This window comes from Capsicum annuum, chromosome 5 (genome assembly GCF_002878395.1).
Source record: "Capsicum annuum cultivar UCD-10X-F1 chromosome 5, UCD10Xv1.1, whole genome shotgun sequence".
Lineage (NCBI taxonomy): Eukaryota > Viridiplantae > Streptophyta > Magnoliopsida > Solanales > Solanaceae > Capsicum > Capsicum annuum.
The window spans coordinates 26,928,803-26,941,347 of NC_061115.1; the positions used below are offsets into that span (position 1 = coordinate 26,928,803).

At 34.4% G+C, this 12,545-nt stretch overlaps 1 protein-coding gene across 1 annotated transcript; it reads left to right on the forward strand.

Moving 5' to 3' along the window:
- Window positions 1-333: 333 nt before the first annotated feature.
- On the forward strand, window positions 334-12,008 carry LOC107872370 (annexin D5-like). The gene is made up of 6 exons (XM_016719109.2): window positions 334-662; window positions 1,733-1,878; window positions 9,622-9,840; window positions 10,779-10,994; window positions 11,080-11,169; window positions 11,735-12,008. Exons 1-6 carry the CDS (start codon window positions 587-589, stop codon window positions 11,936-11,938), a joined length of 951 nt encoding a protein of 316 aa, XP_016574595.1. The 5' UTR covers window positions 334-586; the 3' UTR covers window positions 11,939-12,008.
- The last annotated feature ends 537 nt before the right edge of the window (window positions 12,009-12,545 follow it).

Here is a 12,545-nt window from a genome sequence, read left to right on the forward strand (position 1 = left end):
GTCTAGTAATTTCTCTTGCTTGTTGGCCAAGCTATTCTCTGTGGGATCGATACCCAACCCAGGTTGGGTTCTATATTTGCTAACGACCGCTTTACACTCCCACGAGAGCTGTAGATTGAGCGTTATCAACACTCCATTTAAAAAGTATCAATATGAAAACACACATACCATTTCAAAATTAGTAATGAATTAATAAAATTTATATATATTCTTTAATTTAATATAAATATCGAATTCACATGAATTTTTATCGTCCGCCGGTGAAGAGAGGAGAGGAAAATTTTCCAAGGCACATAATGTTTAATGGTGAGACGCATTTGTAGTTATATCATTCATGCAAAGTTTTGCAAATTCTCTCTGTTCTCTGAATCATTTACTTTTGCATGCCTCCATTAATCTTACTGAATGTCTCTCTCTCCTTTACAATTTTGATTGTTGGAGAGAGATATTTATAAGCAGAACACGATTAATTAATAGGTAATAATATGAGAAAGGTTATTTTTTATTTAATTTGTAAGTGATCATAAAATTATTTTTTCTCGACCTCGAGAGAAACAATCATCAGAAGGGGGATTAATTAGCAAAAATGGCTAGCCTAATTATACCTCCTGTCTTAACTTCGCCCCGTGATGATGCCGCACTTCTTCATAAAGCTTTTAAAGGTAATTCAGTAATTTAACCTTATTTAATTCTTTTTGTTTAATTAGTACTTTTTCTGTATCAATCTGTTTATCTGTTCTAACTTGATACGAAGTTTTAAAAAATAAATAAGACCTTCAAAATCTAAATTGAAGATATATATGTATAACTTCTCTGTTCATTTCCAAGACTATCATAGCATGAGCAGCAAGGTATTGAGGTCCCAAATTTGAAGTGAATTATTTTGTTTGCCTAAGTATCCTTCAATCTTCTAATTTTTTAAATATACAATGTGAAAAATTAAAATAAAAGTGCTAAGAATAAAGGAGAGATATTCTTCTCGAAACTTATTACAAAGAGAATTCCTACTTTAGAAAAAAATCACTTTCTTTTAGTTTCTTAAAAATAATTTCGGTCACTCCCAAAAACACTTATTTGTTTCAAAAGCTTGGCAGTGTGCACGAATAAATTTTTATGATTCAATAGTAAAAAATTGTGTGTACAGATTGCTTTTATTTTTTTCTATAAATTTCGTTTATAGTTTACTTTTCTGCTAATAAGTTGTTCTTTAAGTATAATTGTTTATGTAGCTAGCTAGATAATGATTAAATTCTTATATTTATATGTCTCCATCCAATTAAAGACGTCCATGTCATAGAGAATCAGGATCAGCAAAAAAGAGACGACGGACCATTTAATATTTATGGGCTCACAATTAGTAACACATTAAAACCACTTATCTTTCAATATGGTTTCCTTTTCTTAGTTGATTGCTCGTTACAATTTTTGTTTCGAGTAACGAACAAGTGAAAAGAGCCATCTATTCAGAAAAGGGATTTTCCGTACTAGTCAAGTAGTAAGGAAGGACGCCAAAAACACGCTGTAGGAAAGTGGTTGAGTATTATTGTTCATATGATGCTATACTGCTTTAACCAAAACCAACCATAACTCATTAGCTGATATTTGCATTGCCAATTCATTAAAAACTTCTTATGGACTCGTTGAGAATAATTCTGATCTAGTTTATGGTCTATTAGAAGTAGAAGACGCTCTGATGGGATTAAATAATTACTAGTTTCTTTTGTTATACCAGGATTTGGATGTGATACTGCAGCAGTTATCAACATCCTTGCCCATCGTGATGCAGCTCAACGTGGTCTTATTAAACAGGAATACAGAGTTATGTATTCTGAAGAGCTTATTAATCGCTTATCCAAAGAGCTTAGTGGCGACAACAAGGTATTGGTGTACTTAGAATTTTAACTTCTATACATTGATACTGTAAAAGAAATTCTACATCGACATTGTTCTTTTCAGGTATACAAAATCTGTATTTTGACAACAACAACTTCAACACAAGTTCAAGTATAAAACAAGAACACTTATGAAGTTATGTAACCCCCTCAACACAAGATCAAAAAGATATTTCAAAGAAGTGTGTTTTTTAGAAAATTAGATGAAACAGAAAAAGGCCAAGTCCCCCGACATCAAGGAGTGTTCTTAAGAAAATAATTCCCCTCAAGTACCCAAAGTGAATTTTCCTCCCAAGATAAAATGGCCTAACAATCCGACTGTAATGGTACCTCAAACGACCGGACTCTCTTCGAACTCACTCAACGATTAGATGATCACACGGAGTATTTCAGAAAACAAGAAGTGTTTTTAATGCAGGAAATTTTGCGTATCTAAAACTGTGAAAAAATGCATGTTTATATAGCCATTAGGTGCCCCTTTAGAAAGGTGGCAAAGGTTCACCGGAAAGGTGTATCCTTTCTGAACAGTCATGTCTGTTCATCAGAAAGTGTGTGTCTTTTTCTAACAGCCACAACCATCCAAGCAGTCATACCTTTTTCAGAAACAGTGTGTCTTTTAATCGAAAAATTGTGGCTCTTCAAGTAGCCGCATCTATCGTTTCTGCATGCAGAAGCATGCACGTTAATGGAGGTTCAAAACTATAAACAAAAACCGATTGCGTTGTTTTCTTTGATTTTTCAAACTGCTCAAATTAATTTTATCCAAAAATATAAATCTTATCGATTGATCATTTTTCAAATCCAAATTCGAAGCCGAAGCCGAGCCGAGCGAGCGACGACGATACGATACGAGACACCTCTTGGTTCTTGCCTAACTTACCATGTGGATTAAGTTTTCCTTAATATAAACACTTAAAAGTTTCCTTCTCCCACCAATGTGGGAGGATTAGTAGACTTTTTATTTTTTAGTACACTTTTCATTTTTGAGTGTTATCTCAATTTTTTCCTCCACTTGGTTCCCTCCATTTTTCATTCACAATTTTGATCTAGAACCCATCAATCCCCCACATGAATGGGGAATGTCTACTTTTTCGTAAAACTTTACGGACAAGTATGTGATCATCAAGCAAAGACAGGTGGCATCTGGATAAGTAGGTTTTTCTTTGAACTTTTCGTAGTGAACATGCATCGGATGCACTCGGTCAATTGGTAGATCTGATATCTTTAAACTATCGAGCTTTAATGTACACCTAGACAACACATGTCATACAACTAGCCTTTTACCATTTATGGTTCTCACGATTTTGTTCGTTTCAGCCATGAACACGTCTCGATCTCATGAGAGCTTAAAGAATAGGCCTTTACTAACATTCTCTTTGAAGTGGCTTCCACTTCACCCTCACATAGGTGATTTCTAAATGTTCAATCATATATATTAAACTATTTGGTTAAATCTGCCAAACTTAGGTAATCATTAAAAGACTTCACCCTATAAGTCTTATCCTTGTTTACTAAACATTGTCTATATTATGAGAATGAGTTGGGTATATTGACAATGTTGAACCTGTCAGACACAACTTTGTTTAATCTCCTTGAACCTAGATCTTGGGATCTCCAGTCTGCTAGGTAGAGTTACTGCCATGAAGACTTATCCTAGGCCGTAAACCCATTCATTTGAATGTCCTCTCAACTCCTTCTATAGATAGGTCTTTTGTAAGTGGATCCGATATATTATCCTTTGACTTTACATAGTCAATAGTGATAATTCTACTAGAGAGAAGCTCTCTAACGGTATTACTTCTCCGTCTTATGTGACGAGATTTATCGTTGTACATCATGCTCCCTGCCCTACCTATTGCAGCTTGACTATCACAGTGTATACATACTGGTGCCAATGGTTTGGACCAATAAGGAATATCTTTCAAGAAATTTCAGAATCATTCTGCTTCTTCACCAGATTTATCTAATGCGATAAATTCTGACCATTGTAGAACGAGCAATACATGTCTGTTTGGATAATTTCCAAGAGATTGCTCCTCCACTTATAGTAAATACATATTCACTCATGGATTTTACTTCATTCGATCCGGTGATCCAATTTGCATCACTATACCCTTCAAGTTCTGCGGGATATTTATTATAATGCAAAGCATAGTCTTGAGTATATTTCAGATACCCCAAAACTCTTTTCATTGCCATCCAATGAGTTTTATTGGGATTAATCGTCTACCGACTCAACTTACTAATAGCACATTTTATGTTTGATCGTGTACAATTCATAATATACATTAAACATCCCAACACTCTTGCGTATTCCAATTGTGAGTCACTTTCACCCTCATTCTTTTGAAGTGCGAAGCTTATGTCCAATGGAGTCTTAACAATACTAAATTTCAAATACTTGAATTTGTCAAGTACCTTTCCGATGTAGTGAGACTGTGATAATGTCAACCCTTGTGGAGTTCTATGGATTCTTATTTCTAAGATCACATCCGCAACTCAAGGTATTTCGTATCAAACTTGCTCTTGAGCATTCGTTTCATAGCATTTATATCAGAAATATCTCTACTAATGATCAACATATCATCCGCATACAAACAAACAATGATTTGGTGATTTGGAGTGTCTCTAATGTAAACACATTTATCACATTCATTTATCTTGAACTCATTTACCAACATGGTTTGATCAAACTTCGCATGCCATTGTTTAGGTGCTTATTTTAGTCCATAAAGTGACTTAACAAGTTTACACACCTTATTTTCTTTGCCTGGAACCACAAAACTCTCAGGTTATTCCATGAAAAAAAATTTCTCCAATTCTCCATTTAGGAATGTTGTTTTCACATCTATTTGATGAATTTCAAGACCATATACTGCCGCCAAGGAAATTAACATCTAAATTAACGTTATCCTCATTATAGACGAGTATGTATCAAAGTAATGAAGGCATTATTTCTGTTTGAAGCCTTTTACTACAAGTCTTTCCTTGTATTTGTCAATAGTACCATCCACTTTTATTTTTGTTTTGAAGATCCATTTAGAACCTAATGTTTTATTTCCTGGAGGAAGATCAACCAACTCCCACGTATGGTTGCTTAAGATTGAATCAATCTCACTACTGACTGCCTCTTTCCAAAAGGATGAGGCTGAAGACGTCATTGCTTTTTTAAATGTTTAAGGCTCATTTTCTAAGAGAAATGTTACAAAATTTGATCCAAACGAAGTTGGCGTTCTTTGATGTGTACTACGTCTTGGATTCTCATCATTATATACATCCTTACTTCGTTCATCTCGAGTTCGTTTAGATCTCCACTAGACTGTTTATGTCTAATTTTATACGGATAACTGCGTTCACGGAATTCAGCATTATCTAATTCAATTACCATATTTTCATTGATATTCGGATGTTCAGATTTATGAACCAAAAAACACATGCTTTACTACTTTTAGCATATTCTATGAATATGCAGTCCTCCGTCTTAAGTTCTATATTTACCCTTTTAGGCATAGGAACTTGGACCTTTGCTAGACACCCCTACACTTTGAAATATTTTAAGTTGGACTCCCTTCCTTTCCATTTTTCATATGAAATTAATTGTGTCTTACTATGGGGCACTCTATTGAGTATTCAGTTAGCTATAAGGATAGCTTCCCCCCATAAGTTTTGTGGTAAACCTGAATTTATAAGTAAGGCATTCATCATTTCCTTCAAGGTTTGGTTTTTTTCTTCCACAATTCCATTAGATTGAGGTGAAGATGGGGTCGTAGTTTAATGGACAATTCCATTCTCTACATATATTTCTGCAAAGGGAGATTCATATTCTTCGCCTCTATCACTTCTTATAGTTTTGATTTTTTTCTCTAACTGATTTTCAACTTCTATTTTGTATTGCCTAGACACATTTATTATTTTATCCTTACTGTTTAGCAAATAGAGATAACAATATCTAGTGCAATCGTCAATAAAAGTTATAAAATATTTTTTTTACCACGAGATAGTGTTGACTTCATATCACAAATGTCAGTGTGTATTAAGTCTAAGGGATTGAAATTTCTTTCAACGAACTTATATGGATGCTTAGCATACTTTGATTCCACATATGTTTGACATTTTGATTTATTGTACTCAAAGTTTGGCAAAACTTATAAGTTAATCAGTTTTCGCAATGTTTTGTAATTGACATGTCCTAATCGTTCATGTCACAAATCATTAGACTCAAGCAAATAAGAAGAAACCGAACTTTTATTGATTTCAATATTCATTACATTTATTTTGAATAGACCCTCAGTGAGGTAGCCTTTTCCTATGTAAACTTCTCCTATACTAAGTATAATTTTTTCAGAAAAATACACATTTGAATCCATTTTTGTCTAAAAGTGATACAGAAATCAAGTTCTTCCATAACTCTTATACACACAGGACATTATTCAAAGTCAACACTTTGTCTGATGTAATTTTTAGGCAGACTTTTCCTGTTCCTTCAACTTTTGCAGTTGCACAGTTGGCCATATATATCTTCTCTTTGCCTTGAACCGAGCAAAAGAAGCAAATAACTTTTTATTTGCAAAAACGTGGCAGGTGGCACCAAAATCCATCCACCATTCTCAAGGATTTCCCACCAAGTTGCATTCAGACAGCATGGCACACAGATCGTCCGTTTCTTTCTTGAATTCAGTCATATTTGCTTGGTCCTTCTTTTTACCTTTCTTTGGGGCACGACAATTCGTTGACTTGTCGCTAATCTTGCCACAGTTAAAACATTTTCCCTTGAATGTCTTCTTTGGTTGATTGCTTTCATGTCCATCTTTCTTTTACTTTTTAGAGTTGTTGTGGTCGTCTTCTACAATATTTGCTCCACTTATTGCAGAATTTTCTTTCTACCTTCTTTCTGCAGCTTTGTTGTCTTCTTCAATGCGCAATCTTACTATAAGATCTTCGATTGTCATCTCTTTTCACTTATGTTTCAAGTAGTTCTTGAAGTCCTTCCACATAGGTGGTAACTTCTTTATTATTGCCGCGACATGAAACGTCTCATTCATGACCAAACCTACAATAAAGTTTATGTGAACATCAAGAACATTTTTAATATGTTCAACTAAGGTATTCATCAAACTCATACCTTCCGCGAAGAGATTGTGGATGATAACTTGCAGTTCCTGAACTTGAGATACAACAAACTTGTTGTCAATTATTTTAAACTCAAGGAATCTTGCAACGAAGAACTTCTTGGTTCCAGCATCTTCAGTCTTGTATTTTCTTTCTAGATCACCCCACAACTCTTTTGCCGTCTTCATTCCACTATACACATTGGATAGTTCATCTTGGAGGCCATTTAGAATGTAATTCCCGCTTAGGAAATCAGAGTGTTTCCACTCCTCCATAACAATAAATTTCTCGTGGTTCGAAGTTCACTCGAGCACCTCTGGAGCTTCTTCAGATGTGAATATTTGAAGGTATAGAGTTGTAAGGTAGAAGAACACCTTCTGTTGCCACCTTTTGAAATCAACACCCGTGAAATTTTTGGGTTTCTCCGCTGATGCCATTGCCTGTGGAGCACTCGTACGACTCGTTGTGGCAACATTAGCTGCTGCTACAGTCATTCCAACATCATTCACATGACTGTCAGAAGTCATTTTCCTGGCACAACAAGACAGTAAATTTAGTATATCAAAATACTACTTATAAAGTTGTAGCAACTTTAAACACCCCTTGTTTTTAGTTTAACGATGAAGTTTTTATGACTTCCAATTGCCAACTTAGTGATCTTTAACTTGTGATGAAGATTTTATTTCTTCAAACCACTAGTTAAGTTTAAACAGAGTAGAAAGCTTAAACCTTTGATCTCCAGAAATCAAGCAATACAGATTTTGAAAATTATTTATTTCCTTAATATTGTTGTTTTCGGTACACAAAATCTGTATTTTGACAACAACAGCTTCAACACAAGTTCAAGTATAAAACAAGAACACTTATGAGGTTATGTAACACCTTCAACACAAGATCAAAAAGACCTTTCAAAGAAGTGTGTTTTTCAAAAAATTAGATGAAACAGAAAAGGTCAAGTCCCCTGACTTCACGGAGTGTCCTTAAGGAAATAATTTTCCTCAAGTACCCGAGGTTATGGAATTTTTCTCCCAGGATAAAATGGCCTAACAATCCAACTGTAGTGGTACCTCAAACGATCAGACCCTTTTCGAACTCACTCAACGATTAGATGATCACACGGAGTATTTCAGAAAACAAGAAGTGTTTTTAATGCAAGAAATTTTTCATATCTAAACCTGTGAAAAAATTCAGGTTTATATAGCCATTAGGTACCCCTTCCAAAAGGTGACAATAGTTCACCGGTAAGGTGTATCCTTTCTGAACAGTTATGTCTGTTCATCAGAAAGTGTATGTCTTTTCCGAACAACCAAAACCATCCAAACATTCATACCTTTTCCCGAAACAGTATGTCTTTTACTCAAAGAGTTGTGTCTCTTCGAGTAGCTGCGACTATCATTTCTGCATGCAGAAGCATGCACGTTAATGGAGGTTTAAAACTACAAACAAAAACTGATTGCATTTTTTCCTTTATTTGTTCGGACTGTTCAAATAAATTTTGAACAAAAAGATAGATATTTTGAAAGCCGAATCCAAGCCGAGCGAGCGACGACAATGACGTGAGGCACCTCTTGATTCTTGTCTCACTTACCATGTGGAGTAAGTGTTCCTTAATATAAACACTTGAAAGTTTCCTTCTCCCACCAATGTGGGAGAATTAGTAGACTTTCCATTTTTGAGTGTTATCTCAATTTTTCCCTCCACTTGGTTCCCTCCATATTCTATTCATACTTTTGATCTAGAACCCAATAGACATATCACTTGGTCGTCCATAAGCAGGGGCGGATCTATTCATGGTCGTGGAGATGGTATGGCACCCGCAAACTTCAACGGAAACTCTATGTATATAGGTATATATATATACTGATATAGTCAAATATTAAATCTGCCAACCATAATACCAAAACACTATCTAGTGCAAGTGACAAAGCGTCATTTTTGTTGCCCATAGGTCGTGTGTTCAAATCAAGTTTGTAGCAGTGCAAGTGGCAAAGTGGCCCTTTTGTTGCCATAGGTATTTTCTGTCAAGCATTGTTGACTAAAACAGGGCAATAGGGTACATTCTACAAAATTATTTTCTATGAAGCATTGTTGACTAAAACAGGTTCTGTGAAGCATTGTTGACTAAAACAAGGCAATAGGGTACATTCTACAAAATTATTTTCTATGAAGCATTGTTGACTAAAACAGGGCAGCAGGCGTACATTCTACCATTTAAATGAATTGTGAATATTATATTATGATATTAGTAATATTATTGAAAGATCAAGTTTTGTCATTTTATTTTTTTTATTTTTTTTAATTAATTGGTTGGTTAATTGTCCTATATATAAAAAAATGAATAGTTTGATTAATTTAATCTATAAGCAGTGGTGGAGCCAGAAATTCAGCGAAGGATGTGCAAATTTTATTCCCAGTTATGTTAAGAGTGTGTAAAATTAAATATACACTCATTATGATTTAACATTTAACCTCTATTCACTAGATAATTTTCTAACGAAGGGTGTACATCTGACCATATGAATAAGTTTACTTGGCACCCAGAGAGTGCGGATCCTGGATCTGCCTCTGTCCATAAGTTGGATTTCTGACTTACTGTATGTGTCATTTGGATTAAATTCAGAAAGCATTCTTGCTATGGATGCACGATCCAGCAGTAAGGGATGGGACTATAGTCAGGCAGGCGTTGAGTGGCGTTGTTGCTGATCTAAGAGCTGCTACTGAAGTAATATGTTCTCGTACTCCTTCCCAGATACAATATTTCAAGCAAGTCTATTATACCATGAACAAGGTTTACCTTGAGCACGATATTGAGTCGCGGACATCTGATGATCACAAAAAGGTACTGATTTTTCCTATGCTTTATTCCTTGTTAAAAATGAAGAACTATGAAAGAGGCCTAGGAATGCTCAAGTGAGTCATGTAAATGTATCCTATACCCTCCGGTAGTGGCGAGGCAAGGAATTTTACTAGAGGAATTTCGAAAAATGAAAGAATACCACACATGAGATTCAAACCGACAACCTAAAGCATTTTTGAACTATCTTTGTCGCTGCACTAGAGCGCTTTACTTATGTAGAGGAGATTTAACTATCAACAATTGGGAAATGAGGTTCATCTGTGGTATCTGTTTTCGATATATCAGTTGTTGCTGTATGAAATTTTTCTTCCTCGTTTATTTGTAGAGGGCATTCGAGAAAGAATAAAGGAAGAGTCAATTTCTACTGGAGAAAAACTATAACAAGTTATTTTCTTGAAGGAAACAACATTGTTATGTCCATATAGTTCGTCTTATTTCGTGGTGATTTCTTTTGAAGATATGAATAAAGCAATCCTGTTTTACTGTTATAGTGGGTAAAGTTCGATTAGTATGTTAATGTATGTGATTATAAATCATTATATGGATTTACTGTTATAGTGGATAAAGTTTAGTAATCATACGTGAAATTGACCCCTACTTTTATCGAAATTTTCTGCGACTGAGTGGTTATCTCTATGAATAGTCTACCACTTCTTCATTTACATCTCTTATACTAGTCAAAATCTTATCTTCTTTATACATACGGACGGGATAAATAACTTTGTACTTTTGGTGTATTTAAACCGGTTATAACAAGTTAATTAACTACTGCATTTTAGGTTACAAGTTTAGGATTAGCATAGATCGTTACAGCCATCGCTGTGCGTTCACAAGTTAAACTCTTAAAGCAAATTGATCCATCCATATTTCAAAGTTATTTCTTAAAAAGAACATATTGATGCCTTTGCTTTATGTTACAGTTGCTTTTAGCATATGTACGTACAGTACGCTATGAAGGACCAGAAGTTGACAATGTTATGGTGGAACGTGATGCGAAAGCTCTATATAAAGCAGGGGAGAAAAGATGGGGTACGGATGAGAAGATATTCATACGCATCTTTAGTGAAAGCAGCACTGCACATTTGGCTGCTGTTAGTTATGTTTATAAGAGCAAGTATAAGAACAAGTTGAGAACTGTAAGTGCACTTACCTTACTCTCTAATCAGTATAATTAACTTTCATAATTCTAGTCCACTGATGAATATATACTTAATATTGCAGGCAGTAAAAAAAGAAACCTCAGGGCTCTTTAGATTTGGGCTCTTGAGTATCTTGAGATGTGCTAAGAATCCAGCAAGCTATTTCGCGAAGGTAATACTCTGGAAGTCCTCTATGATATAGTTTAATTGGTAGCCTCGTAAAAATGGTAACTAACTTGTATAACATGCATGTTAAATTACATGTACTATAAATGATCTTTGCATTATCAGTATATCACTCAAGTCCTTGAATAATGTTGGGTAACCCAAACATATTGCTTATGGCAAGGTACAGGTGGTGGGTTGGGTGAGGTGGGGGGATTGGTGCGTTGATTAAGAAATAAAATTGTTTGATGATACTTACAGGTGATGGGTCAGAGTTGTCCTCGAAGGTGATACTTGCTTGATGAGCTTGATTGATTAAGAAATAAAATTGTTTCCATGCTATCAACTATAAATTTTATCACAAAGATAATGTTATCCAAGTTTCATTTTTCCTTTGGAGAGTACTTATTAGTATATCTCATTTAAATGCATGTTTCTTTTCTTTTCTATTACTATAACTAACAATTATCTCTTCTCGTTAAACTCTATATTGTGTTAAACTTAGTAAAACCATTCTTGAATTTAATCTTGTACACATTTTTAAACTTTTCTTTTTTTCTTTTTGCATTCAGCAATTGCATAAGGCTATGAAGGGCTTGGGAACGAATGATGCAGCTCTTATTAGAATAATAGTAACACGAGCAGAGATCGATATGCAATATATAAAAGCAGAGTACCGAAAAAAATACAAGAAGTCTCTGAACGATGCTGTTTACTCCGAGACTTCTGGAAATTATCGGACTTTCCTTTTATGTCTTTTGGGGCCAAATTACTAGAGCGCGAACATGATCGCTAAAAAATGATTGTATTTATACTGTATAAAATTAAATGGCTTTTTGAAGTTCAGTTTAGTTGCAAATCCATGTTTTCTTTACTGTAATTTATACCTAGGCTTCCTGGTCTTTGTGCTAATGCAAGTTTTCAAAATGTGCTGCCTTAAGATGATACTGTTGAAGTTTTTTTCAAATAAAATTAAGTGTGATGGTGAAAAACACGCCTAAAGTATCCCGACTTTCTGAGTTTTGTATCCAAACTATCATTCTTACCTGAACTATCACTAACTATTTGTCAAAACATCCATCAAACAGGGGCGGCTAAAATTGAACGTAGGCTTTAACTTTTTAAGAAAAGTTAATTATTTTAAAGTCTACTTATAAAATTACATATTTCTTATAAAAAAAACTTTTAAAATTAATAATATAGTCAATATATTAATTTCTTGAGACATACTACTCTGACTAGATATATCATACTCCTTCTAAATGCTTTTATAAAAAAAGTTTATTTTCTACAAATAATATTTAATATATTTTTGTTAAAATATGTAATCTATTATTACTTAAAAAAAACAATGAGGCTCCTCAAATTTGGGGCCTAAGGCGG

Coding starts and splice junctions, on each gene's coding strand:
- LOC107872370 (XM_016719109.2), top strand. CDS start 587: ATGGCTAGCCTAATTATACCTCCTGTCTTAACTTCGCCCCGTGATGAT. Junction 663..1,732: donor TCTTCATAAAGCTTTTAAAG/GTAATTCAGTAA, acceptor TTGTTATACCAG/GATTTGGATGTGATACTGCA. Junction 11,170..11,734: donor CAGCAAGCTATTTCGCGAAG/GTAATACTCTGG, acceptor TTTTGCATTCAG/CAATTGCATAAGGCTATGAA.